Source organism: Ovis aries, chromosome 15 (genome assembly GCF_016772045.2).
Source record: "Ovis aries strain OAR_USU_Benz2616 breed Rambouillet chromosome 15, ARS-UI_Ramb_v3.0, whole genome shotgun sequence".
Lineage (NCBI taxonomy): Eukaryota > Metazoa > Chordata > Mammalia > Artiodactyla > Bovidae > Ovis > Ovis aries.
Window position 1 is genome coordinate 73316512 of NC_056068.1, and position 26328 is coordinate 73342839.

The window sequence follows — 26328 nt, forward strand, 5'->3', positions numbered from 1 at the left end:
CTCCTCCCCACCCACCACCACTGCACCTCCAGATGGGAGGATGGGAGGAGCCCTTTGGGGGCCAAGTTTGTAAACGCAAATCTTTCCATCCCATGTCATCTGAGATAGGAGGAGCTGTGTTTAGCCGCTCAGCCGTGTCCAACTCTTTGTGACCCCATGGACTGCAGCCTGCCAGGCTCCTCTGTCCATGGGGATTCTCCAGACAAGAATACTGGAGTGGGTAGCCTTTCCCTCCTCCAGGAGAGCTTCCCAATCCAGGGATTGAATCCAGGTCTCCTGCATGACAGGCAGATTCTTTACCATCTAAACCACCAGGGAAGCCTGAGCTAGGAGGACAGTGACCTCAAATCCAATTAGGATCATCCCACAGAAGGATGCCTTCTGGGTTCTTGGAGCCCTTGGCCATCAAGAACTTGCCTCCAAGCTGTCCTACGTTAGGTAAGTTACTCATCTTTTATCTGTGAAATAGGGGTGATAATAGGGTCTCCCTCACAGGTCTGGACTGGGGTTCTGTGAAATCACACCAGCACAGACAGGAGTGCTCGGGGATCATGAGTGTCTCACTGTGTCACCAGCGCCAATTCTTACCTCCTTTTGACTCACACCCGCCAGCCTCACAGTCCATGTCCTGCACATGGGAAAACTGAGGCATGGAGCCAAGCAAGGCCTGCCAGACTCTTCCCCTTTTGCAGGCTAGACCAAGGAGTCTCTTGGTATAATGCCTTGGGCAGAGTGGTGGGGCCCAGAGTCCTCCTCAGGATCATGGGGGACCCACCAGTCTTTCTTGATGCCTCAAACCCAGGCCTGGAATAGCACAGAACAACCCCAGGGCCTCTGAAATCAACTAGTCCCAAGCAGGGGTTTTCAGATGGGAGACCAAGGCCCTGAAAGGAGATCTGTGCAGTAGAACTGGGGGCATCCTTCTCTTCTCTGCCCTTCTGTGAGCTCCTTCCTCGCAGGGGGTCTGGGGAGCTGTCCTACATCAGTGCTGGGGTGTGAGCCAGACATCAACCTGTGTGGCTGAGTGGTGGGCTGCACACAGGGCCAGGGAGACCCCTGGATATCAGTGCTCAGTTGCTCGGTCATGTCCAACTCTTTTGACCCCATGACTGCAGCCCACCAGGCTCCTCCTTCCATAGGATTCCCCGGGCAAGAATCCTGGAGTGGGTGGCCATTTCCTTCTCCAGAGGATCTTCCTGACCCAGAGATCGAACCCAGGTCTCCTGCATTGAGGGCAAATTCTTCACCGTCTGAACCACCAGGGAAGCCCCTGGATATCAAGGAAGCCCACAAACCCAGGAAGGCCCCAGCATTTCCTTTCTCACTCTGAAACCTGATCAGAACACCCCCCGGCCCCCAACTGCCACCACCATTCAACATACCTTCATCATCTGCAAGATGAAACGAGAAGGCAGCATCCCTTAGTCCTTAGTGGAGACTGGCCACCCGTGCAGGATAACCCTGCAGGCATATCACCTCTCTGCATCCTCACATTTCCTCCCACAGAGGCGGGACTGGCCCACACAGCCCCCGTTTTGCAAATGAAGAAATAAACTAGAGAGATAAGCAGACCATTTCAAAAACACAGGCAATTTCCAGGGAAGAGCCAACATATGAACCCAGAGCTCTTGATGTCCAGAGAAGCCATGGAGAGGGGAAGGAGAAAGCAAAGAAGCAGCTACGGGCTTTTCAGCCACCAGAGAAGATCCAGCTGCTCTGTGGCAACTCTGGGCCCTCCCCTTACTGGGTAAAGCTCCACACACCTGGGAGCTGGCTGAGTTTTGCTGCCCTTCTCTGCCCAGCCTGAGTTGGGGCTTCGCCTCTCCAGCACCAACCCATTAACTGCAGTGAACCAAGCTACTAGTCTGTCTCTCTATCCCGTCCTGAAGGCAGAGGCTGTGTCCAGGGCCTCACAGAATTCCCCAGGAGGCCTGGAACAGGGACAGGCAAAGTTTGGTGAGGAGCTGGAGTTAGGCATTTTGGTCCCCTTCTCTGTGAAAACTGGGCATTTGGGCCAGGAGGCGTCTGGTGTCTCTTCCAACACTAGGCGGGATACCCGTCCCGACACCAGGACCCATCATGTTGGAGGGTTGACTTCCGGGCTTCTGGCCTCAACCGAGGCCCCCGACCTGGCAGGTGGTCAGCCTCAGAGGAGGAAATAGGTCACACGTGGCCTCAGCACCGGCTCAGCCCTTGGGCTGTCACTGATGGGTTTTCACACACTTAGGAAACAAAACCTGGGTTAGGGAGCCCGGCAGAGAGCAGAAGTCCCTGCCCCGCTGGGTCACATTTGGGGATGAGTTCCTGCAATCCCATCAGGTGCTCTTCTGTTGCCCTGGCAACCCCAGGAGCTCCTGGTGGAGCCATCTAATTTCTGAAGGAGAGGGAAGGGGCAAGCATCTACTGTGTATGAGACACAGAGTGTGTGGCTAACTGGATGGATTACAGTGAAAGGAGATGGTGGGGGAGGGGGCACAGGGAGCCCCCATCTCCTTCTTCCTTCTCCACCCTCCGCAGCCCTTCCTTCCTTCCTTCCCACTGACTTGCCTGTGGGGTTCCATTCCTCTTTAGGCCTCAGTTTGTTGTTGATTAGCGGCTAGGTCGACTCTTTTGCAACCCTGTGGACTGTAGCCTGCCTCTGTCCATGCGATTTTCCCAGGCAAGAATACTGGAGGGGGTTGCCATTTCCTTCTCCAGGGGGGTCTTCCTGACCCAGGGATCGACCCCCAGCCCGTGTCTCCTGCATCAGCAGGTGAGTTCTTTACCACTGAGCCACCAGAGAAGCCCAGGCCTCCGTTTGCCAAATAAGATCTGCAGTGCGCATAAAGATGGTGCTCAGGCCGCTTTCTCTTCCAATGCTCAAGAACTGGAGGTGGGAGGCGGCCCCACTGCGGTGTGGGTGGGCTGGGTGAGAGCTCTAGGAAGGCTCTGGGGCCTAAAGGCCCCAGGGAGACTCTGCCGGCTACTCGGTGAGTCAGCCTCCAAAGGCCCCAGGGAGACTCTGCCGGCTACTCGGTGAGTCAGCCTCCCCGGGGAGCCACGACCAGCCACCACCAGGGAAGGCCACAGGTCAGGAAGCACAGGCTCTTTGTCACCGCCTCCTGGCCCAAGACTCTGGTGGTTGCACTGCCCACAAGCATGGTCCATTCCCCGGGGGAGGGGGGCGCACAGGATCCCGAGCAGGTTCTCATTCTCACCTGCACGCTGACTATACTGGGTGTGTCCTTGCAAGTGCTAGGGGGCACACAAGGCTTCCATATAAGCGTGCACAGGAATTGGTACGCATGCATGGTCCCTGGAATCAGCCTGGGACAGACACCCTGGTCCAGGACAGATGAGTGTGAGCCGGGAACACCACCCCACAGTCACGCGGGACTCGGGTTCACACCCACTCCCAGGCCTCCGCCCGCACCAGTAAAGGTACTGGGATGTGCTCACAGCTTCCTTCCGGACAAAAGAGAAGTGAGGAGGGTGAGGAGGGCCAGGGAACTGGGAGGGGCGGGGGGGGGTCCAAATTAGCACCAGCAGAGTAACCCCCAGAGGGCCTTTGGAAATTGTCCAAACACCCGGATTTCGTAGAAATAAAATCTGGATCCAGAAGGGGAAGGGGACCCAAGGCCGTGCGGGGAGTAAAGAACACCGTGGTGGAGACCCGCCACCATCTCAGCCTGGACTGTGTGTCCTGCCCGGCACACGTGCCCAGCTGGACCTCAGCGCTCGCCCCAAACCTTCCACAGCCTCTCCATCTTCTCTGCCATAGCCCTGCCTCGTCGGACAGCTTGGAAAACCTGCTGCTCTGCCCCGACCCGGACCCCGGCAGTCCATCTTCAAGGTGCTTGGGGCCGATGCCCAGGTTCCTGAACCCCTAGTTTGGAAGGAAATCCACTCTCCAGGACAATCTGCTTTAAGAATCTGATGAAACGCGCACCGACTCCCTCTCTAAAACGCACCGCTGCAATGGCCCGCGCAGCAGCCCCAATTCTGTGGTTCCCAGTGCACGACCAACCGAGGTGCGGTCGGAGGGAAAGAAGGGTAGTTGGCAGGTGGCGGCGCCTCTGTCAGTGACCCTCCACGCGGGAGGGCTTCGATATCTCCCCGTAACCCTCCTCTCACGCGCCGTGGTGACTCTGCTAGCTGCCCCCGGAGCTGGATTCCAAAACCGCCCGCTGCCCAGTCCCCAGCCTTTTGCAGCTCCGAGCCTCCTCTTTGCACACCTCTTTTCCTCTCCGCCAAGCCTCAACTCCCCTTCCATGGCTCCCTCTCTTCCTTGGAGCTGCTGGTTGGAGGTGGGATGGGGCAGAGAACAGAGTCTTGGCTAAGGCGGCAGAATGTTCCAGGGAGGCGCGGGGTGCACGGCCGCTGGTTGCGTCTGGGGTCTCGCGACCCCTCCATGGACACACTGGAGGCTCCGGTCGCACCCCTGAGTCAGCTTTCCTGGAGAGAACGCCGTCCAGGCGGCACGGCGTCGGCTGCCCGCGGGCACCCGGGGAACAGAGGTGGGGGTGTCACCGCCCATCTGTAGGCGAGAGAAGAGGGCACAGGCTGCACCTCTGGGTGGGAGGCCCCTGGGGGACCACCAGGAACTCGGATCGCTGTGAAGCACCAGCTTATGGCTGGAAGGCTTGTTGGCCAGACAGAAGTGTTTCTCTTAAAAGGCCCTGTTTTGAAGGAAGGCCCTCTTAACTCTCTAGTCTGGACCAGCCGTTGGCCAGTGGTGCCCACAGCCCCAGACCAAGGGGTGGGAGGCGGGGCGGGGGGAGGGTGCCTTTCACTCTAAATTTGCTGGGGGGTATCATCCGGCAGCTAAGCACCCGCTCTCTGGGTTTTCGAATCTGATGACCTGCCTTGTGACGGTAATACCTCCTGGGGAACCGGGTAGCGGGCGGGAGCATGTGGCCAGGTGGCACCTGGGTAAGCTGGGTCCAGATATAGGACCACGCTCCCACCGCCAGCGCCTCGGTCCTTCGGTTTCCTGGTGGGGAGCGGAGGGTCGTGGGAGCTGAGGACGCGGAGGTTGCCTCCAGCCAGGCATTCTCCCAGATCCTCCCCACCAACTCCCCTTTCTCGGCCGCGAAAGGCTCACCCGCTGCAGCTCGGGCTTCGCGGTTCTCCACCCCAAGCCCTCGGAGCCGCTGGGGATTCCGGCAGTTTTCCTATCCTTTCTCCTCCCGCCACTTCGGGCACCCTGGACTAGAGGTGAACGGAAAAGCCCAAACCCCAGACAAACGCCGGGACCTCTCCTTCCCTGCCCCCAGCCCCCGTAGACGCGAAGGCCGTTATATTTCCATTTTATATTTCAATTTGTCACCGAAACAAAGCCGCACGCAGATTTGGGGGAAGAGAGAAAAGGACTGGGGCCAAGGGATAAGGTATGATCACGGGGAAGCGTGCGCGCAGCTGCTTTCTGAAACGAAAGTTCTCTCGGAGCATGGCGACATTTTACGTTTGGTACTTTTAATTTGTTTGCCTGTTGTGGCCCCTCTCTGCAGCGCACAACACTCGGGGCTTCAGCGACTTCGGGAGAGCCTTTGGCGGCAAGGTTCCTGGGGCAGCCGGCCGTTCCCTTGCAAGAGTGAGGACTGCGCAAATGCCCGACTGGCAAGCTTATTCTCTCAAGAAACGCCACTATCGGGAGTGGGGCAGGTTCTCTGGCTCCCCCGAAGCCTCTTCAGAAATTTCCTTGAAACAAGTGAAAAAAAATCCCCCACCCTAGTTTTCGTTTAGGGATACAATGTGTAAATGGTCTGTATCTCCATCCACATGGTAGTTATACCGTGAGCACGTAATTAACAATTCTTCCAACGTTTCATTAACCGGGTGCTTCACTGTATATAAATTATAATAAAGACACATCGACTGTTTTAAAATAATAGGAGACCTTTAATCTGGGCCTCCTGTTTTTCTATTTAAGATTGTATGTGTTTAGGCTGAACTGTTCCAGCAGACTGACGGTTATAGAAATTAACAAAGTAAAAAATTAAAAGCATCTTTCTTCCTCTCCTCCCCACCCCCAATTGACTGGGGATCCTGGACGTCACAGCTCCTATGCTTGAGTTTTCCCTTCCTCATCCCACAATCATCCATGGGTTCTTAAGGCTAATGTGCGCCCCTCAGTTTCTCCCTGTCTTTTTGGGGATCCCTCTTACATGAAGCATACCCTGGTTCTTTGGCTTAATTTGACTATGACCCACATGGAGTTTACACATTTCGTGGAGTGTGGATTGTCTCGGTGCCGGCGGGGGGAATAAAACATCTCTAGCATTCAATCACTGCGTCTAATTCAACAAATCAAGGCCAGCCCCTCGGTGGCGCCCCAGGGGTCTCCGGCCCGGCCCAGGTCTCCCAAGACCTCTGCGCTGAGAGTGCTGCCTTCGCAAGCGCCGGGATGGGGAGGTAGCAATCGGCCAGCAACGAAAACCTGAGTGCACCGAATCCGAATCGAAAGCGAAAGAGGAGGTAGCAAGGCTGCTTTCGGAAGCTTCCCGGTGCGCCTGGCCGAGGCCTGGGGTGCCGAGCGCGGCTTGGAGAGTTGGCCCCCTTTGCGAGCGAGATGCCAGGGTCCCAACTCCTGCGGGGATGAGGCTCTTCCAGCAGCTGAAAAACATCGGGTCTCCAACACGGTGGGTCTCCTGAGGCTCAAGCGGCCAAGGATGGGCCAGGACCAGTGGGGACTTTGGAAGGGTGAAGTGTGGCCCCAGGGACCCTGGTGGGGTTGGGATTGCAGTAGGCAGGATACGGTGGGGCTCTTGCATAATATAGCGAATGCATCTGCCTGAAGGGAACCATGGAGTCACCTTGTTCGTGACCCTTTCAGTACTGACCGGGAAGCAGCGGAGGCGCAGTTAGGGGCAGGGACTTCTGCAGCCTGGATGCGTGTCTCCCCTCGGAGTTCCACATCTCCGAGTAGCACCCCCACTGGAGGCTGCAGGCGGCTCCCTGCTCCGGGCCCTCGGGCGGTGGCCCCAGAGCAGCCCCTGGGCCCACAGCTCTCCCGTCAAGGAGCGCTTGGATCCACGAACTGGCTCCCGGAGGAGGAGACCTCAGACCCTCACTTTTGCTCCGAGCAGTTACACAGAGGAGGAACTGGCCTCTGGCCCCTGAACCAACAGAGCTGGAAAGGTGGTTGCCAGGCCGAAGCCCCACTGGGTGGGGGCCCGAGCCACAGTCAGCCTAGCACCAAAGCTGAGTCTGCCTCTGGCTTTCGCCAAGCTCCCGGGAACCTCCGAGGCTTTTCCCTCCTACTCACTCACTTTCCCCCTTTGGGGTGCACACTCTCACGAATGTAGGGAGAGAACCATGTCGGTATGTATGTGCTTCAGAGTGCCTGCGTGCTGCCAGCTCCAAAGGTCCTCTGCCCAGCCGCCTCTGTGGGCGCCAGAACCTCACCTCTTGGTGCCTCGGATTCCTCCTTTGGGGCCTAAGTGCCTTTTTTTCCCCCTACAAGAGCCAGAAATCTCCTCCTGGCCAGAGAGACAGCAGCTGCTGAGAGAAGGAAACGAATAAGCAGAGCTGTCCGTAGTTTGCGGCCGCGCCCTGCGCGGTGCCTCCATCTTGCACAGCCGGGGAGGGCAGTCCTGTTGGTGTTTCCAAGCTGCCTTTTGTCCCAACCTGCGGCTTTGGGTTTTTACCAGCGCAGGGTCAGCGCCCACCCTGTCCTCACAAGCGGGTGCTTACAGGTTCCCAACGCAGCACAGAGGCCGACGGAAGAAACATGGAGGGAGCAGGCTAGACTCTGCTGTCTCTCTGGGCTGGGGGGCGGGAGAGGGGGGCAGACACTCACTACCCACTGAGGCCTGACCGACATCTCCCTGGGATGCAGGTGAGGAAATGGGGCTTTAGAGAAGCGCCTCACTCGCAGGTCAGCGGGGGGCCCCATGGCCACTGCCCATCGAGGGTGCATTATGGAGACTGGTAGTGAGGGGCCAGCAGGGCTGCTCAGAAGGGTCTCACACTTTCCCCCTTTCCCTCTGAAGCCGAAAACATTTCCAAATGAGACATTGGGAGCCACGTAGGATCTCTCCTTGCCTACTTTCTCAGACGCCTTGCTGGGGAATTTCTCTAAAATATGAAAAACCAGTGCAGAGGGAGAGAAAACTGTCCATGGGGCGTTCCGTCTGGGATATGCCCACACCTAACGTTCCCAAAGGACAGGGGCCAGGAGGGGCCTGGGGGAGGAGGAAGCCTGAACCCCGGAGAGGTGGGGGGGCGCATGGACAGGGTGAGAGCCCCTCGCTGCCTGAATGTGGAAGGAGCATCTGTGCAGAGCTGCGGCTGTGATTCACGCTGCCGCCTGAACTCATTCCAACAGGAAGGTGGAGAGGCAAGGTAGAGGAAGTGGGGAAAGCCCCGGAGCTCTCAACCTGCTTGTCTGTTCTCTAGGTTTGAGAGCATGCGGCTCTGTGTGAGGCCACACGAGTGTACTAGGCATGTGTGTGAGCCCGCTGCTCCTAAAGAAGAGGTTTTGTGTGTGTGAGAGTCTGTGTAGAATCCAAGTGTAGACAAGAGTACGGCCCTGTGAATGTTTGTGCGTGTCAACAACCACTTAGTGGACCCCTTCTGAGCCTGTGGGGAGCCAGTTCCAGGCTGAGTGTAAAAAAAAAAAAGCATCCACAGAAGTTGTTTCCTAAGGTTATTCCAGTCGCCAAGGCCTCCACCACGTCCACCTCTGTCCCCGGGCCGGTGTCTCTCCACCTCACCTGGATCAGTGCAGCCAAACCCACTGTACTGTCAGAACCAGCTCATTTCCAGGGCCCTTTGTGAGGGCCGTGGCCCAAGGGGGAGCGTGTGAACCCAGCGCTCCTAGCCCAGAGATTCTCCCATCCGTCTCAGTTTCTCTCCCTGCCAGACTGGGGCTCACCAGTGCCGATCCCGTAGCAGAGAAGGTTCTGGCCACAGGCCGCCCTTGAGAAGCCCTCTCCTCCTCTTTGGTCGCGGCGCTCCGGGGCCCAGGCCTGCGCCCCGCGGTCGCGTTCAAGGGGGCTTGGAGGTCATTTAGGCCTCGAGTTCCCGCTGGGCCCAAATCAGGACCCAGAACCTTCCCTCTGGCCCAGCACCGCGCCGCCTGGAGCTCTGTGGCTTCCTGTTTTCCCAGCCGCTCGGTCCTAAAGCGTGGTTTGGAGGCCGATCGCCTCCTGGGATCGCCCAAGGCGAAGCGCTTGGGAACTCTGACTCGCCCGCCTCGCCTGCCGCGAGCCACCTCGATTTGGGTCATCCGCGGCCTCGGGCGTCTTCGAACCCGCGCCCGGCTGGCTCCCCTGCGCCACCGCACCCCCGGCGCGTCCCGCCGGCCGCGCTTCAGGCTCCCGGCCGGGCTCCGCACCTGCGATGCTCCCACCTGCAGCGCCTCCCGAGGAGCCTTCCAGCCGGCCAGGAGCCAGGCCTCGGCGGCCCGGGAACTCGGAGCCTAAGCGTTGCGCTGCGACTGTTTCCCGCCGCACGCCGGGAGCCGGTGCTGCGAAGCATCCGCTTCGAAGCCGGCCCGGCAGGCAGCGCAAAGCAAGCGGTTTGCGGAAACGGCGTAAAGGAGGAGAAACGAACTCCGGCTTGAGTTTTAACAGCCAACGCTTCGTGCCCTTGGCCGAGGGATCCCAAGGGGGCTGGACGGATTTCCCCGGTCCCCTCGGACCGGTCGATCCCCATTTTCCGACCCAAAGTCACAAACCGCTCGGCCCCGCGCCTCCCCAGCCCGCCAACTCTCGCCTCCGGCAAGCTGATCGCGTTTCGAAGGTCCCGGAGCCCTGGGTCCAGGAGTCCCCAGCCCCGAGGGATTCGCACGTGCACTCACCGTAGCAGGGGACCTGCAAGGCCGCGTTGTGGCCGCCGCCGCCTTCCTGGAGTTTGAGGCTGCTGTCCGGGGGCGTCTTGCAGGCGCCTCGTTGCAAGTAGAGATGCGGCTGCGGCGCGGGCGGCTGCGGCTGCGGCGCGGGCGGCTGCGGCTGGAACTTGCTGAAGGAGCCCCGCGCCCCGGCGCCGCTCTCCAGAGGTGCCGCCGGGTCCTGCTGCCCGGCGCCGTAGCGGGCCCGGCTCTTGGCGTCCCCGAATCCCTGCCCTTTGGCGGCAGCCGACAGGAAAGTTGTGCTGAACTTATCACCGCCGGGGTATGCCCTAAAAGGCGACGAGCCCTCCCGGCTCTGCGACACCGGGCTGTAGTAGGCGTCCATGGCAGCAGCCGGCGACTCGCAGTAAGAGACGCAAGTCTCAGCATTCATGCCTGGCTCGCGCGGGCGACGGGCGGGGGCGCGAGCGAGAGCGCGAGGACGCCACCGCGCGCCTTGGCCGGGAGTTTGGAGAGGCCGGGAGGCGGTGGCTGTGCGCTCCGCGCGGGCCTGCTCGCTCCCCCTCCTCCCCTCCACGCCTCTCTCTCCGGCTCCTCACCCCCTCCTTTCTCTCCCTTCTCCCTCCCCACAGCTGGCCAAGGGAAAGAACCGAGGACTGTAAAAAGATTCAGATGTTTCGGAAAGTTGACCAGATCTCCCAAACCCTCTTAAGGTTTTTGAACCGGAAAAAGAGAGTGCCTTCCCCCCCACCCCCCGACTCTTTCTTTTTCCCTTCCGTTTCCCTCTCCTCCTCTCTGCCTACTCCCCTTCTCCCTCACCCTCACCCTTTCTCCCTTCCTTTCTTTTAAGGAGATGCTACTAATTCGGTCGCCACTCGGAGGGGATTCTACGCGGAGCCGCCCGAAGGCCTTTTCAAGTCAAGGCGGGGCCAGGGAGGTCTCTGGACTCCCGGGCTCCCGAGGCTAGGTGGGTCCAAGCTTTGGCCTATGGGAGGGGGGCATGCACAACTTTAGTGATGGATTTAAAAAAAAAAAAAAAAAAACGAAAAACAATCCAAAAAATCTGACAGGGTTTGACATTTGGAGTCAGAGAGGCCGCTAGCTTCTGGGTGCAGGCAAGTCGTTGGGGGCACATCCCTGCGAATTTAGCGCGCAGCTTCGGTAAACTTAGCGCGCAACTTTCGTCTTCCCAACTGGCGCCTTTTGCTCTATTTCCAACCCCTTTTCCTTATTGTCGGTTCCTCCTTGAAAGTAACACAACTTTCATGTCACACACACACACCCGCGCGCTGCAGTCACCCTGCGCACGGCAACTTTCTTGTTAACTGTTTTCCTCCCCTTACGGGCACGAGCTAGGGTTTCGGAGGAATCCATGTTCACTCAGACTCTGGAGAAGCAGCAGGCTGGTCCAGTTTCTGAAGCTTTGCGCCCAGCCCAGGAGATTTTCTGGCTGGGTTAAGGGCTCTTTGAGAGTGTAAAGTTGGGAGACCTGCGCCTCACCGCTGCACAGTCACCTGCTCACTGCTCAGGTGGGGGTGAGACAGTCTCTAATCTCTGGCCTCACAGTCCCCACTGGAAAACTAATGGCATGGATTTGACGGGTTGTGTGCGCCTCAGGGCCCTGGAACTGACCACAGCCAGGGAACAGGACTTTGCTACAGTGAGCCGCGTCCCTTCCACAGGGCTAATCACTGATTGCGCCTCACAGCAACCGTGCTTGATGGAAATCGGGGTCCCCAAATTTCCCCATGAGCAAACCGAGGCTCAGAGAGGTATGAGCCCTTGACTGAGGTCACACAGCTCGGAAGCAGCAGCGCCTGCCTTGAAACCCACGCTGAGGCTGGTCCCTCCGCCGATCTGGGATGACGTTGCTGACAGCGAAAATGAAAACACGCAGAACGGGGGAAACGGATCTCTGACTGTAGAATGACTCGGGTTTGGAGGAGCCCAGTAAGAGCAGTTCTGGATAAACTGCAGAGAAAAGGATAGAAGACATATCTCAAGGGAAGCTGGGAGTGGGGTGAAAGGTGAAGGGGCAAAGTAAAATGAGAGAGGGCCTGAGCGCCCTGAACCCAGGAATGTAGGTCAGAAGTCAATCTTCTGCACCTAAAAGGTCCCCCTAAGAAGAAATATCGGGGAGGGGGGACGTCATGCTTCTACCCCCAACCTTATCCTAGCTAATCCTCACCCCCACCCCTCTCCCTTGGTATCTCTGTTCCTTGCTCTGCCGCCGACTGCGCGATCCCACATCTGGTTTCCATCGCGGCTTACCTTGAAGTGCTCGTTAATAAAGATATTCTGCAAACCGTGGCCCGGGGTGCGCAGGCCCGAACCCCTCCCCCACTGCCCATAGGGACCCGCACCTCTCTGGCTCACAGGCCTAAGCCAAGTGGGGATCTCATATATACTGAGCCCTTATTGTGCCAAAGCCATCTCTTGGGGCTCCCCCAACAATCTGGGGATGCTGGTCGTCTCCTCATACCCATTTTCCAGATGGGTAGACTGAAACTCAAAGACAGCAACTAATTTCCAGCCTCAGTTAGCCAAAAGTGAGTGAGCCTGCCATCGTCCCAAATTCTCCTGTTCAGCCCTAGTTTCTTTTAGTTCTTAGACTCTGCCAAGTTATGGAATTCCCGTTTCATCCCTGTGCTTTTTGTCTTGCCAATAACTTGGTGTTCAGCAAAGAGTGTCTTCCTCCAGGAAGTCTTCCCATCTTTCCCAGTCTAGGTGCAGCTCTGTTTTGGACTTCAGGGTTGTTTGGTTGCCGGTTCAGTGTTCATCTCCATCGCACTAGTCTGAGGTTGCAAGATGGCAGCTTCTGCGCTGCCTGGCGCCCCACAAATATTTATGGGATAAAATATTAGAGCCTGGGTTCCTTCCACTGCTCAGCGAGGCAGTTCCCAGCATATTTGGTTTCCTCTAGCCAAGGACGACCGGCTGCTCGCCCTCCCCCTCTTCATGAATCAAGCGACAAAAGACAAAATTAAGAGTAACCCTGGCCACACAAGAACAGTGAGTTCTCTCAGAGAAGGGACCAGGCCTGTCTTGTTCACTGCAGGGCTTGGCACATCCTAGGTGCCCATAAAATGTGCATTGAATGAATAAATGAGAACGCTGAGCGGTTTAGTCTGAGATCTTAGAGGCACATTTTCGCTAAGGCATTCCAAGCTGAGAAGGCTACTCCGGTCCCCTGCGCCCCAAAACTGGCCACTAGAACCCAGATGATGTCTCCGATCCTTCTACATCTCTCCCCTCATTTTCCAATTCCAGGAGTAGACACAAGAGGGAAACTAAGAGAAGTCAGCTATATGGGGTGGGGCATGGTCACTAGACAGGTAGAATGGCAATGACCATATTTTCTAGTAACTTCTGAGCTGCTCTGGCTGGCAATGCAAAAAGACAAAACCAAAAACAACCTTGCTGCGATCCAGAAAGCTTTCTTTGTGTTGGTGGTATAGTGCATAGCTGCCTTCCAGAAAGCTTTGAGTGCTGCCTCTTGCCACCTACCCACCCCATGATCTTATCACCAGTTTCATCTCTGCTCCATTATTTAACCTTTTCCTGGCCACCCTCAACCCAGGGAGGAATTTCAGCCTCCCAGCCCTCCAGGCACAGACTCTGGTGTCCTCAGTCAGAAACCCTTCTGGTGCACTGAGGTCTTGGTCCTTGGAACCAGCAGGGGGGCCTTCTACCTTCTTTCACGGTACCTTAGAGGTGAACTCAGAAAGAGTGAATGTGTGTGTGTGGGTGAGAACGTGCATGCGGATTTGCCTGCGACCAGTGAGAACATTCTGGGCATGTTGTTTTCCCCATGAAAATCTCCACAGACCGCCCCCCCAAGTCCCTTCAAACATGTCTTTTCTAGGAGAATGAGAAGTGTAGCTGGTTATTTCTGTGTGCACTAAGTCATTTGCGGGTTGATCAGCCCATGCCTCCCTAATTCCCTTCATCTCTCCCTCCATCTCTCCATCCATCCATGTATCCATCCATCCGTCTGCCATAGCTGAAAGCCAAGGCTCTCCCACCCAGTTCCCCTGCAAGGGTGCAGGGCCTCTTTCCACCCAGAAGCAAGGTGGGTGACTCTCAAGCCTGGTTCTGGTCTTTGCTCTCCCCTCGCGTTATTGCTTCCTGGGCTAAGGCTCCTCCGGCTTGCTGACTGTCCCTCCATCACTGATGTGTCTGGCAGTAAGTAGCTCTACAATTCCAGTCACTTTAATGTACTAGGAATAGTGGGTGCAGCCAGTCCCTCTGCGTTGAGTCCTGATTCCTGTCCCCAGCCCTGGCAGACACACCCTTAGGCTGTCCCTTCTCTCTCCCTGTGGCACTGTCCCACTTCACCCTCTTGGAAGCAGCTTCCCCCTTCGATAGGCTCCACACACAGTCTGGGAAGAGGGAGTGGTGACAAAGATTTTGTCAAAGCCAAGTGCTCAATGTCACCTCCTCTTGGAGGCCTTCCTTCACCACCCTAGCATCTGCCTGGTTATTTCCTCGATCGCCTCTATTCGGACCTGACATTTTCTCCCACATTTATCAACCTACTTGTTTCATTGTCTGTTTTCCTACCAGAAAGTGAGCCCATAGCTACTCTCACCCCAGGAGGAAATACAGGGCTTGGCACGTAGCACCACTCAGCACTCGATAAATATCTATTGAGCAAGTGACTAAATGAGTGAATGAACCAGTGAGTTGAATGAACAGATGAAGAATACCAGAGGAGAAATATCGCTGTAGCTGCCCTACAGCTCAGGGTCAGGGCGGGAGCTCTTGAGGCTGGGGTGTAGGACTGAGTTGGAGAACGGGGAGGCATGGACTGGCAGACAGTCTTTTCTTTCAAAGGGGAGGACGAATTCGGTGGTCTGAGCTCCCTCCAAGCCATCCGGCGCTGCAGTCTCCACCTCCTACAGACAGTGGAGCTGGGGAGGGGAACAGCCCTGCTTATCTGCTACTTGACTTCTCCTGACAGTGCCCCAAGTCTTGGCCCCCCGTGTGGGTAAAACCGGGACCATACGCACCTCACTGAGTCATGTACTACTTGGCTTGCGCTTGCCACTTTGTAAATGCCAGGAGGCAACAAAGATTGCTTGAAAGGTTGGGGCTGCTGAATAGACATTTTGGACATCTGCAGAGGGGGCGGGAAGAGTCAGGATATGAAGGGGGAAGGCCAAGGATCTTACAAATCTTGGGCAGAAATGCTTCTGCTCTGCAGACCTGGGCACACAGACCTCACATTCCCAGCAGGACATAAATTAGCAACTGTGTTTTGGACAGCTGTTAAAGGTCAGCTCTTGCGCAGAGATCTTTGCAGTCCTCGAAACGGCCCTGTGGTGGTACTATTATCCTCATTTTACAATGATTTTAGAAAATATATCGAAGCACAGAGAAGTGAAGCAATTGCTTACAGTCACACAGCACAGGAGACGACTTGGGATTCGAACTCCGGTGACTTGATCTCAGAACCCACGCTCTTAACCACTGCGCGTTCTCTAAGATCTCTGCGGCGACACGGGTGGAAAGGTTCCCGAATCCTCTCGGCCTACCGGGCGCTCAGAGAAGCTCCCCCCTTCTCCAGTGCCGCGGGCATAAGGGGCGAGGGGCTGGGGGCGCTCGCCAGCTTCGGCCGCACGCGCGGACCCTGGTCCTGCGGCGGAGGACCAGGCTATCACCCCGAGGTCCGCGCCAGCGTTCCCCACCGGCGTCCAGCCTTCCAGCGTCTGCCCGATCTCCCAGGAATGCAGACACCTAGTCACCTTCCTGCATTAGGCTCCAGCCCCCGCGCAGCCCCCGGGGCGGCCGCGCCCGCTGGGGGATGGAGCCCGGGAGGGAGGCACTCCCCACCAACGTTCTCCGAAGACTCCAAGGCCCCACGGCGTGGGCGGGCGCACCCCCCCAAGCCGGTCCGCACCCTAGTGCGCCAGGCTGCCCGGGGCAAGAAGCGAGGGTCTCTTAGGCGTTTTGAGCCGAGGGAGGCCCTCGCGAGGGGCCACCAGGCTCCGAGCGCGCCGGGTCGCCTGCCCTCCCTCCTCGCCCACGGCCTCCATCTCTCACCCGGACCGGTACCCCCAGTTTAGGTGTTCAGCGTTCGCGCTCTGGCCCCTGGTCGGCTCCCTGGTGGCGCACGCCCGGGGATTCAGCGCGGGGAGAGGCCCCAGAAGGACCTCCTCTTCCCCATTCTCCGCTTTCTAAGGCCGGGGAGCGAGGGGCCAAAAGGAGGTCTGCATTCAGGGACGGATCTTCATTCATATGGGAAAAACGCTAACTCCCGAGATGCGGGTACACGGGGCGTTCTAGTGGGTTATAGACGCTTGCACACTGTTCGGTCGGGAGGGTCAGTGAGTACAAAGCTGGAGGGATGACGGTTTTTAAAATGACCAGCCCCGACGCCCTCGCTCGCAGGAACACATCCCTCCACCGCCCTTCCCTGGCCCCACGGTGCGTTTCTGGGGTCTGCCTTCCCGGTCGCCCTGGTGCTTTTCAGCGCGGGACTGGGGCTCCTGTCTGAACGCGCGGTCCAGGCGCGCGATGGAGCCTGGCTCCCTGCGCCCTACTTATCCGCAGGGGCAGAGCAAAGAGCTCAGGGCAGGGAGAGAGAACTGAGAGGGCCACAGCTGGCGAAACTGGGGTCTGGCGAAGCCCCCCGGAAAACCCTACTTGGCTGGAAAGCTCGTGAGGGGAGGCCTGGACATCGCCGGGGCGACCGCCTTAATCCTGGATCCGGAGAGGAAGTTGGAACCGGAAGTCCTCCTACAGGGGTCCTTGCACCTCTTACGTATCAGTTACAGCTCAGCAGAACACAGATCATTCACCTCCGCAGATAATTCCCAAACGTCATTAGCCAAAACCCCAGCCAGGTGTTGGGACTGGAGCCCCGTGTCCCCTCTTTGTCTTCTCCCCTCTCCTGGAAGCCATTCCTCTAGGATTTCAAAAAGATGGGCGGTGGGAAGGTGGAGGCCAGAACACACCAGCTTGCATAAACAGGAGTCCTGAGGCGCCTCGTGGGCAGAAATGAGGTCTCATTTCCTCGGGGTGCTTCCTGGGTGGAGAGGATCTGCCCTTCCCTGCTCAGCCTTAGTTCTAAGGAAGTGTAACTTTCTACCCATTTCCCGGCTGGGGAGATGAAGGCTTCAGTGATGGAGGGAAGGGAGTGTGGACGGCGAGAGGGGCCGGAGAGCTTCCTCACACTGTGAGTCTGTGTGTGCCTGTTTCTGGGGAGCAGGTTTAAAACTTTCAACAGTCTCAAAGGGGGTCCCCAATCCCCCCACAGGGGTAAACCTCATTGATTTAAGCAGAACTGGTCCCTTGGGACAAAACGGAGCTCTTTCCAGAGTCCCTCGGTCCCCTCAGACCTAGACTTTACCCGCTTCCTCCCTGGGAACACTTTTCCCCCTGCGACAGAGAGGCCTCCGTGAGGAGCTGGGACAGTTGAGCTGACAGCCTACAGGTCTTACTGTAAGGGGTGGTCTTCCCAATCTACCGCTCAGAAAACTGAGCTGGAGCCAGGGAGGGGGAGAGGTGACTGGGACAGGCTAGGCTTCGGGTTCTCCCCCCACCTCTCTGCCCCCCTCTCTCTGGGATGCTTGGGGTCAGCCCTGGGGGGTCCTTCCCCTCTGCGCTCCTGTCTCCACTCCGCTCCTGCACACCGACCCATGGAGCCTCCTGGCACCACACCCTCTCAGTGCCCTGACCACACTCTGCTGCCATCACTGGGAAGGGGCGGGGAGCATGGCCCCTAATTCCCTTTTCTTCTTTCCCACAACCCGAGAGTCCTTCTCCTCTAAGATTTCGCTTGTTCCCTTGTCCCCTCCCTCAGACCCAAGAATTCTTGGGCAGCCAGTGGCAGTTGTGTTGACTGTAATTCCTGCAGTCCCCCCAGTGCTGGGCTCATGGATGGTGGGAGGGGCTACTGGATTCCCTCTAGGACAGAGCTGGGCTCAGGAGCTGTCTCTGGCAGGCCTCTGGGGCTGGAAAAACAGGGGGGAGGGTGATTCAGGGAGGAGGCAGAATTAGTGATTCCATTAGTGGTCAAGAGGCCAGCTGTAGATTCAAGTTTGAATCCCATTTCTGCCAATTTTCCCTGTGTAACATGGGCTATGTGACTATGCTCATGGACCTCAGTTTCCTCTCCTGTAAAGTGGGGAGATGAGTAGCACCTATTTCGCTGAACAGCTGCCAAGATGAAATAAGATCCTGCTCACTTAAGGAGTTTTCTAGTATCAGCACTGGTAATCTCCTTTCAGTCTGGAACACTCTGCTCTTTTAAACTTCACAGCCCAGACTTAAGGAACCAGAAATGACCAGTTGGAATTCCTGCCCTTCAACCGTCGTGACGGCCAGTCATATTCAGCTTTCAGACCACAGCTCCTCCCTGGTCAGGGTCTTTTAAAGCACCAGGAGTGAAAAGGCCAAAGGATTTTTCAGGCTCCGTGGTCCAGCCATTCCTGATAGTTAGTGCATGCGAGATGGAGGCTGTGTGTTGTGTTTTGGGGAGGGGGAAACTGCACCCCGGCTCGGCCCCACCTCAGCGCTTTCAGCAGCAGTGCCTTCACCCCCCTTGCTTCTCTGTAAACTCATGACTGTCCTGTGGTGGAGGGTTTATGTCCTCGCTTTACAGGCAGGGAAATGGACGCCCCTTGCCCATAGCACACTTTGAGCAAGAGGTCGGGATGTCTCTCAAATTTGGGGCTCCCGGCTCCCAGGCCTGGTATGTTTGTCCCAGCGTCCAGAGCGGGCAGAGGCCTCAGGCACAGGGCCCCCGGATCTGGCCACAGCGCCTCCTGCCTGTCCCTCCTCCCTTCACCTCCTGCCTCCAGGCGGAGAGGTCTGGGCCCCAGCACCTGTCGAAGGAGCCAGCCGGAGCGCACCATCTGATCCGTGTAATCCGGGGGTTTGTGATTGGCAGGGAGGAGCGCTGGAGGCGAGAGGATGGGGAGGAGGGGAGGGTGAAGGAGAATGCGGGAGACAAGCACTTGTTGAGTAACCCTGGATGCCCGAGACGCAAGGAGAGACTGATAACCAAGGGCGCTTGACTGAGTGCCTGGCACGTAGTAGGTGCTTAGTAAATGATGATAGTTATTCTATTTCTATTGCCTCCTGATCTTACTAGATGTCTGCCAACTTACCTAAACCCCCCCATCTGAGGATGCCACGGCCTAACTTTGACCCTCTCTCACCTACCCCACCAGGGGTCCTTCCCGCCTTGGGACCGGTGGCCGCACTCCCCGCTTGCAAGGAGCCCGGTCCAGAGAGCACAGCTGCGGCCGGGCTGTGGACACTTCTGGAGTCAACCTCTCCGCCCAGAGCCCAGGGATGGGGGTGGGGGTGGGGTGGGGTCGGGGTGGGGTGAGGGTGGGGAGAGCGGCCTTGACTGAGGAGGGAAGGACGCAAATGCAGTGCAGTCTTAAGTCTTCAGGGACGCTATGGCGAGTGCTGGCGGGCCGCCCCAGGCCGGAGGGAATTGACTTGGAAAACCAAAGCAAGGCAACTAATAAGATAAAGAAACAACCAAATCTAGTCCCCCCTCCAGGCTTGAGCCGCCGCCAGGGCACAGAGGCGAGGCCCCAGGAACCCGCCCGCGGACATCCTTAGGAGGTGGCGCTTTTGCTGCGTTTATTCGGTGTCAGGTCAGGGCCCCTCGCGCCTCTGCTGATCCCCGCCAGAGTCCTCACCCAGGGCCTGGGAGGCTGAAGGGCACACGGCCGAACACCCCGGGAGGGGCGACCCCACCGGAGTCGGCGGCGGCGGCGGCGGCGGCACGAACTGTGACTGCAGAGCCGGGCCCTGCGTCCTTCGCCCCCGCGCCTTGACGCGCTGGGGGCTTGGACACCCGGGTTCTTGTCTCAGCCTCTTCTCCCCAGGTGCCTTGCCATCCTCGGGAGCGCGGAAACGCCTAGCTGCTTTCTCCAAGTTGAATTCGTTTCCAGGTCGTAGTGGAATTTTTCAACGGGTAGTTGAGAACGCTCAGCTTCTGGAGGCAGGCTTCTGGGCGCTAGCGCTGATCCGGGCTGATGCAAGCTTGGGCGATCCATTCTCCTCCCGGTGCTTCACTGTGCTTATCTGTGAAATGGCAGTGACTCTTCTCATCTCCTGGGAAAGCTGTGGGGAGCAGAGATCACCTGGGTAGGCGCTCCCTAAACTCCAGTTGTTAATCTTTTGGGGGACTTGGAGGAACACTCAGTTCTTGTGGCCACCCTGACCTCCTGTCCAGTTCAGATCACCCCTCACCAGGATTCCAGGATTCCAGAGCGCTTCACCCAGGACCATGTGCCTTGCTCTTTGATGGCCCATGGAGTCCTTTCATGGTGGGTCTTCTTTAGAAACAAGTGCATTGGTCTTGCCCTCACCCTTGCCAAGCTAACTGGACTCACTTTCAGTTTCTTGGGGGTGAAGGTAGCGGACAAAATGAGCATTGCCAAATAGTAATCGATGTATTTTTTTCTTTTCCTGTTTTAAGGTGAAATCCACATAACTCAAAATTAACCATTTAGGGCTTCCCTGGAGGCTCAGACGGTAACAGAATATGCCTGCAATGCAAGAGACCCAAATTCGATCACTGGATCGGGGAGATCCCCTGGAGAAGAGAGTGGCTATGCTCTCTAGTGTTCTTGCCTGGAGAATCCCACAGACAGAGGAGCCTGGCAGGTCCATGAGGTCGCACAGCCGGACACGACTGAGCTACTAATACATAACCATCTAAAAGTGAGCGATTCAGTGGCATTTACACATTTGCAGTGTTGTACAACCACTGTCTCTGTCTAGTTCCAAAACACTTCCATCACCCCAAAAGGACCTATTTTTCTTTTTCAACACTTACTTTCTCCAGAACTGAGCTGTGTGCAGTGAGAGGTCAGCACTTCATGCCCTTTCAACTTATCTTTTCAATGCCTTTAACAGGAGCTCTGTTTACAAATGACTTGCAAAGTTGAGCTCAGGAAACCTGGGAGCCCTGGAGATGGGAGTAGGGTGTTTATTCAGAATCCATGGGGGAACCAGTGTGTGCCTGAGAGTGTGGGGTGGGCACAGGGAATTATTGGACAGGGAGCTGGAGAACCAGGTCCAGAGAGAGGGTCTTTAATGGCCCTGCCCATCTAAAAGCTATAGATAAAATTCTCATCCTGCAGGAGTGAGGACTCTATTTCACACAAACATTTTAAATCACAGGCTCTCAGTCTTTTAAGGAAAGCTACTTCTTTGATCATCCGATGAAAGCTGAGGACCCTCTTCTTGGAAAGATGCAGCTAAATGCTGCCTTAGTTTCCAAGGGTTTGTAACAAATGACTGCAAACTTGGTGGTTTGCAAGAACAGCCATGTATTCTATCTCAGCTCTGGAGGCCAGAAGTCTGAAATCAAGGCGTCTCGGGGCCAAGTTCATAGGAGGAGACTTGCTTGCGTTTCCCAGCTTCTGGTGGCTCCAGGCCCTCCTGTCTTCGCTTTTCCCATCACCACCTTCGTCTTCATGAACTTTCTGTCTTCCGCTCTTATAAAGACGCTCGCCATCAGAATCAGAGACTACCAGCTGGAGAGCCCAAGATCAGGTCTTCTTGAGGCCCTTTACTTAATTAAACTGCAAATATCCTTTCTGTAGGGCTTCCCACGTGTTTCAGCAGTAAAGAGCCCGCCTGCCAACGCAAGAGACACAGAAGATCCGGCTTTGATCCCTGGGTCAGGAAGATCCCCTGGATAAGGAAATGGCAACCCACTCTAGTATTCTTGCCTGGAGAATCCTACGGCAGGCTAAAGAGTCATGACTGTGTGACGGAGCACACATCTTTTCTATAAACAAGCTTGGTCTCACAGGTACTGTGGGCCACCATCTTTGGGGGACTACCCTTTAACGCCAGTACAGGTGCATACAGTCAGTTTCATATTCAACTTCAGGGGCTGCCAGACTCCTGTCAAATCAGAAATCTCTGATTGAATGTCACAAAGGAATCCTTTAATGCCACCTTCAGAAACATTGGAGAGAATAGAAATCTCCCGTTCTCTTTAAGGAAGGACACTCCCACTTGCGGTTAAAAGGAGAAAATGAACCCACCATCCTGCCTCCATGATACCATCTGCCCTCTTGAGGAAGGACATTCCAGAACATTCTAGAGGCAGAAACCAGTTGCCTTTTTACAAAGAAGCCCTTGAAAAATGCAGCATCAGCCAGAATCTCAATTTGTGAAAATGGACCGACAGGAAATTTCTTCGCCCTGTCAGACAAACTTCATAAAGGCCCTGTGGGGGCCCTACCGCTCTGAGAAGCCTTTTAAGAAAATTGCAACTTTTAGTCAGACCCTGAGGGAAGTCTCACAGAGGTCTTCACACCCCTTGCGGCTCCTCTTTGTGGGGTGGTGAGGGAGGAGCAAGGTTTTTTCTGCAGGGGAGGAGAGAGGTGAGGGATCAGGGCTGGGGAGAGGCTGCTCCGAGGCCAGAGAGCAGGATGGCTCCACGGATAGTCCCCGGGTTGCCACCTGTGTCCTTCCCACAGATTGGATTTATAGAGTGTCACATTTTAATAAAAAACACACACACCTTCCCATTTTGGTGCATTAAGAGATTTCTAACAAAACACTGTAATGTTGCTATAAATTTTTCTCCCAGCACCCTCACAAGTAATAACTCAGCTCTGGCATTTTGCATTTAATGTTTATTTTGATGGCTACATTCCAGTCAGAGTGGGGGCTCAGGGTGGGGAGGGAGAAAGCAAAAAAAAAAAAAAACAAAAAAACCGAAAAGGCTCCTCTTTCCTAGCCATTAACTGTGTGTTTTTAATAATAAAAAAAAAGGTCCCCACAAATTGGGGAGCCAACATTTGGAAAGGAAGAAGGGCAATCATGACACCCTATGAGAAGTGCCAGTGGCCTCAGCTCTAGGAGGTTGATGGGGGGAGGCCCTGGCCAGGTCCTGCCAAGGTGGGTGTCCAGAGGGTTTCTGGAATGTCTCCTTTGCCCATACCATGCATTCAGCCTGAGATGCCCTTTTCTCTTCCCTCAGCTTCTGAGGCTGAGAAGTCTCATCTTCTGGAACTTTCCCCACATCCTTTCTCCGCTAGAGTTATGGGCCCTTCCCCTGAACAGCATTCATTCCATTCACTTAACACTTGTAGTGGAATCTGTGGGTGGAACGGGCTCAGATGGAAGAATATTGAATGAATGAACAAGTGAACTGAGTAGGTTGGAGCATTCTGTTTCATTCCATGTGAATTGCTTCCGCGAAGGCAGCTATTTTGGAATGGTTAATGATTTTCTCCCTAAAAAAGAATCTAAATAGTTCAAAATCACGTGGAGATCAGATCACAATCCCTTTTCCTTCAAAGGTGCTATATTTTAGTCGTCTTATCCCCAGCGTCAGAAGGGAGGCTTCTAGTTTATTCTTTTGACTCCAGGTAGAAACGAAAGATGGGACACTGGTCCAGACGGTCACAGATGGGTGGGGACCGCTTCCTGGAGGCTGAGGCTGAGGGTCCCACTGCCTGATAGCTGACTAATGCTCATCTGCCCTGTGCCTTGGCCCCCAGCAGCCTCTCCTTCTAAGAACCTCACATTTCCCCAGCCTGTCTTCCCATGGGGCCAGTGATCAAAGCCTGGGTTCTAGGGTTGCCCTGTTCCGGAGACAGGGGATAATACTCAAATTCTCGGTGGGGATAATGAACAGAAAAAAACGGTTGTAAACTATGGCGTGCCTGGGACACAGGGTGGCCCCTAACAGCATGTATGTCTCAGTGATTGTGAGGCACAAAAGTGGGTGGGTCAGACACTGCAGTCAGATGATTTGCGCTTATTGGTGTAAGACCTCAGTTTTCTCATCTGTAAGCTGGGGATAACTTCAGCAGTTGGATCCTGGGAGGTGGGAGAAGGAGAGGATTATTTGAGAAAGTCATTCACGGGATGCGCTTGACTCACTGTTCAGGTTGGGAGGGGACCTGGTTCTACCCCTGTGGGCACCGTCAGCTGGCTGGGTTGGGGCCCTCCCTTTCCCTACCTTCACCGCACAGCCCTCCCCAGAAGGGAAGGACAGCCTGTTCCAAGCTGCTTTGCTTTGCCTTCTCCATGGCGAAAAACTGTTTTTTCATGAAGGGTTTCAAACCCTGCCTCTTCCACTTATTTGCTGGTTGACCTCAGATCAATTCCTTAACCTCTCTGGGCCTCTTGTTTGCTTATCTGATAAATGAGGATGATAATGCTGGCCTCGGTGCATTGCCCTGAGGATTGAAGATGATGAGGAAGCCTGTTGCACAGCAGGCACTTGATAAATGTTCTCCCTTTCTCTAAGGAGATGAGAAGCAGACATTGTATGTGATGCTCCGGGTACCCGTCCTAGGAACTACACACAGACAGTGCTTACTAGCGGCTCTGGAGGTATGGACTGGCAGGAAGCTGCATTGCTCATAGTGGGGAGCTCTCAGGAAGACCCCCTCACTCATCCTGGCTCTGTGAGGACACCATACATTCTTCCCTTTTACAAACTCTCAGCCTGGCCCATTGCATTTTAAAGCTGAAATAAATAGTGCCAGGGCAAAGCCAAGGATCAGGGCTGCTCTTGGCTCTTTCCAAAGTGTTTCTGAGCCTTTCAGCAGGATCTGAGTCCCCACCCTGCAACCCCTCCAACTTTGATGGGTGCCGATCACTTTACACCCTGTGAAACCCTCAGCAAGTGGTCTTGATCTCTGATGTGCTGTTCAGGCTGGCAGCAGGGCGCTGGCACTCAGACTCTGCCTGAGGAAATGAAAGCCTGATGGGGCTGGAGGGGGAGGTGGCGAAGGAGCTTCCAGGCCATCATGGCAGCTGGAGGAAGTTTTCCCCTAGCTGAGCCATCCTGCACCCTGCCATCTCTCCCTTCTCAAACAGAGCAGCCAGGCCTGCTCCATCTGGGGCCTCACAGAGGCCCTTCCTGAGCAAGCTGTATAGATGTCTACCCTACAGAAGTAATTATCGCCAGTACCATTTACTGAGCACCTATTATGGATCAGGCCCAATTCTCGACTTATCCCATGAATTCCCTCCTCTGCGCCACCCCTCCCCCCTCCACACCGCCAGTTAAAATTAACTCCCTCTTTGGGGACTCACTGCCCCTCACCTGCTTTAATTCTTCACAACATTTGTCACTAGCTGTAATGATCTGGTTCATTTATCTTTTTACTTTGTCTACTATGCATCTTTCCTATTACAATGACAAGAAAATTGTCTGTTTGTTCATACACCATGGCCTGGAGAAGCGCTTGGTACAGAAGAGGTGTTTGGAAAATATTTTATTTTTCATCTGAATGAAAAGATCATCTTCAGAGTGATCTTATGGTTATCCCCATGTTCCAGACAGGAAAACTGAGGCAGAGAAGGGGCCAGGAGTTTTGACAAAGGGCACACAGGAAGGGCAGAGCTGGGATTCTGACCCTGGAATGTTTCACTGAAATCTGTGCTGTTCTGCCCCACACAACCTAAGCCCACCCACCTGGCTTCTGATAGAGTGAGTGCTCTGTTGCAAATAGAAGGTCTTATCAGAAATGGAAACTTGAGGCCCCTGTGTCTGAATAAATACTTCCCGAATATTTATATTCATGATCCTACAATAGTTTACTTTCTGTAGTTTTCACAGAAACCCATCACGTTGTTATCATTCTATACCATTTCATAACGAAGAAGTAAAAACTCAGAGAGGTTGTGTGCTTGCCTAAAGACACACAGCGAGGAGGTGGCTGAGTTGGCATTGGGGTTTGGACTGGGATGGAAAGGCTGTGCTCAGCTCACTTCTCAGATGCATGGCCTCCTGGGGAATCTGAATGACCCCTCTGGACTCACACAGTCAGGAAGTGACAAAGCAGATACAGGGCCAGGTCTTGTGATGCTCTGCCCAATTCTCCTCCCCCATTTCAGTACTGCAGCCTGGAAACCAGGCGGGCAGAAGGAAGGCATGAGGGTCCTGACCCAGGCTATGATGTGGTCGCCTTGTTCAGTTCAGTTCAGTCACTCAGTCGTGTCTGATTCTTTGTGACCCCATGAATCGCAGCACGCCAGGCCTCCCTGTCCATCACCATCTCCTGGAGTTCACTCAGACTCACATCCTTCAAGTCCGTGATGCCATCCAGCCATCTCATCCTCGGTCATCCCCTTCTTCTCCTGCCCCCAATCCCTCCCAGCATCACAGTCTTTTCCAATGAGTCAACTCTTCGCATGAAGTGGCCAAAGTACTGGAGTTGCAGCTTTAGCATCATTCCTTCCAAAGAAATCCCAGGGTTGATCTCCTTCAGAATGGACTGGTTGGATCTCCTTGCAGTCCAAGGGACTCTCAAGAGTCTTCTCCAACACCACAGTTCAAAAGCATCAATTCTTCAGCGCTCAGCCTTCTTCACAGTCCAACTCTCACATCCATACATGACCACAGGAAAAACCACAGCCTTGACTAGACGGACCTTAGCCGGCAAAGTAATGTCTCTGCTTTTGAATATACTATCTAGGTTGGTCATAACTTTTCTTCCAAGGAGTAAGCGTCTTTTAATTTCATGGCCGCAGTCACCATCTGCAGTGATTTTGGAGCCCCCCAAAATAAAGTCTGACACTGTTTCTACTGTTTCCCCATT

The 26328-nt window shown here is 55.5% G+C and overlaps 1 protein-coding gene across 1 annotated transcript in view; it reads right to left on the reverse strand.

Annotated features, from left to right (window-relative positions):
* The window catches only part of ALX4 (ALX homeobox 4), a 51987-nt gene extending 41702 nt beyond the window's left edge, over positions 1–10285 (reverse strand). The window contains exon 1 of the mRNA XM_027979052.3: positions 9785–10285. Coding sequence (XP_027834853.1) covers positions 9785–10208 — 424 coding nt within the window. The 5' untranslated portion in view covers positions 10209–10285. The remainder of the gene's footprint in view (positions 1–9784) is intronic.
* Positions 10286–26328: the final 16043 nt, after the last annotated feature.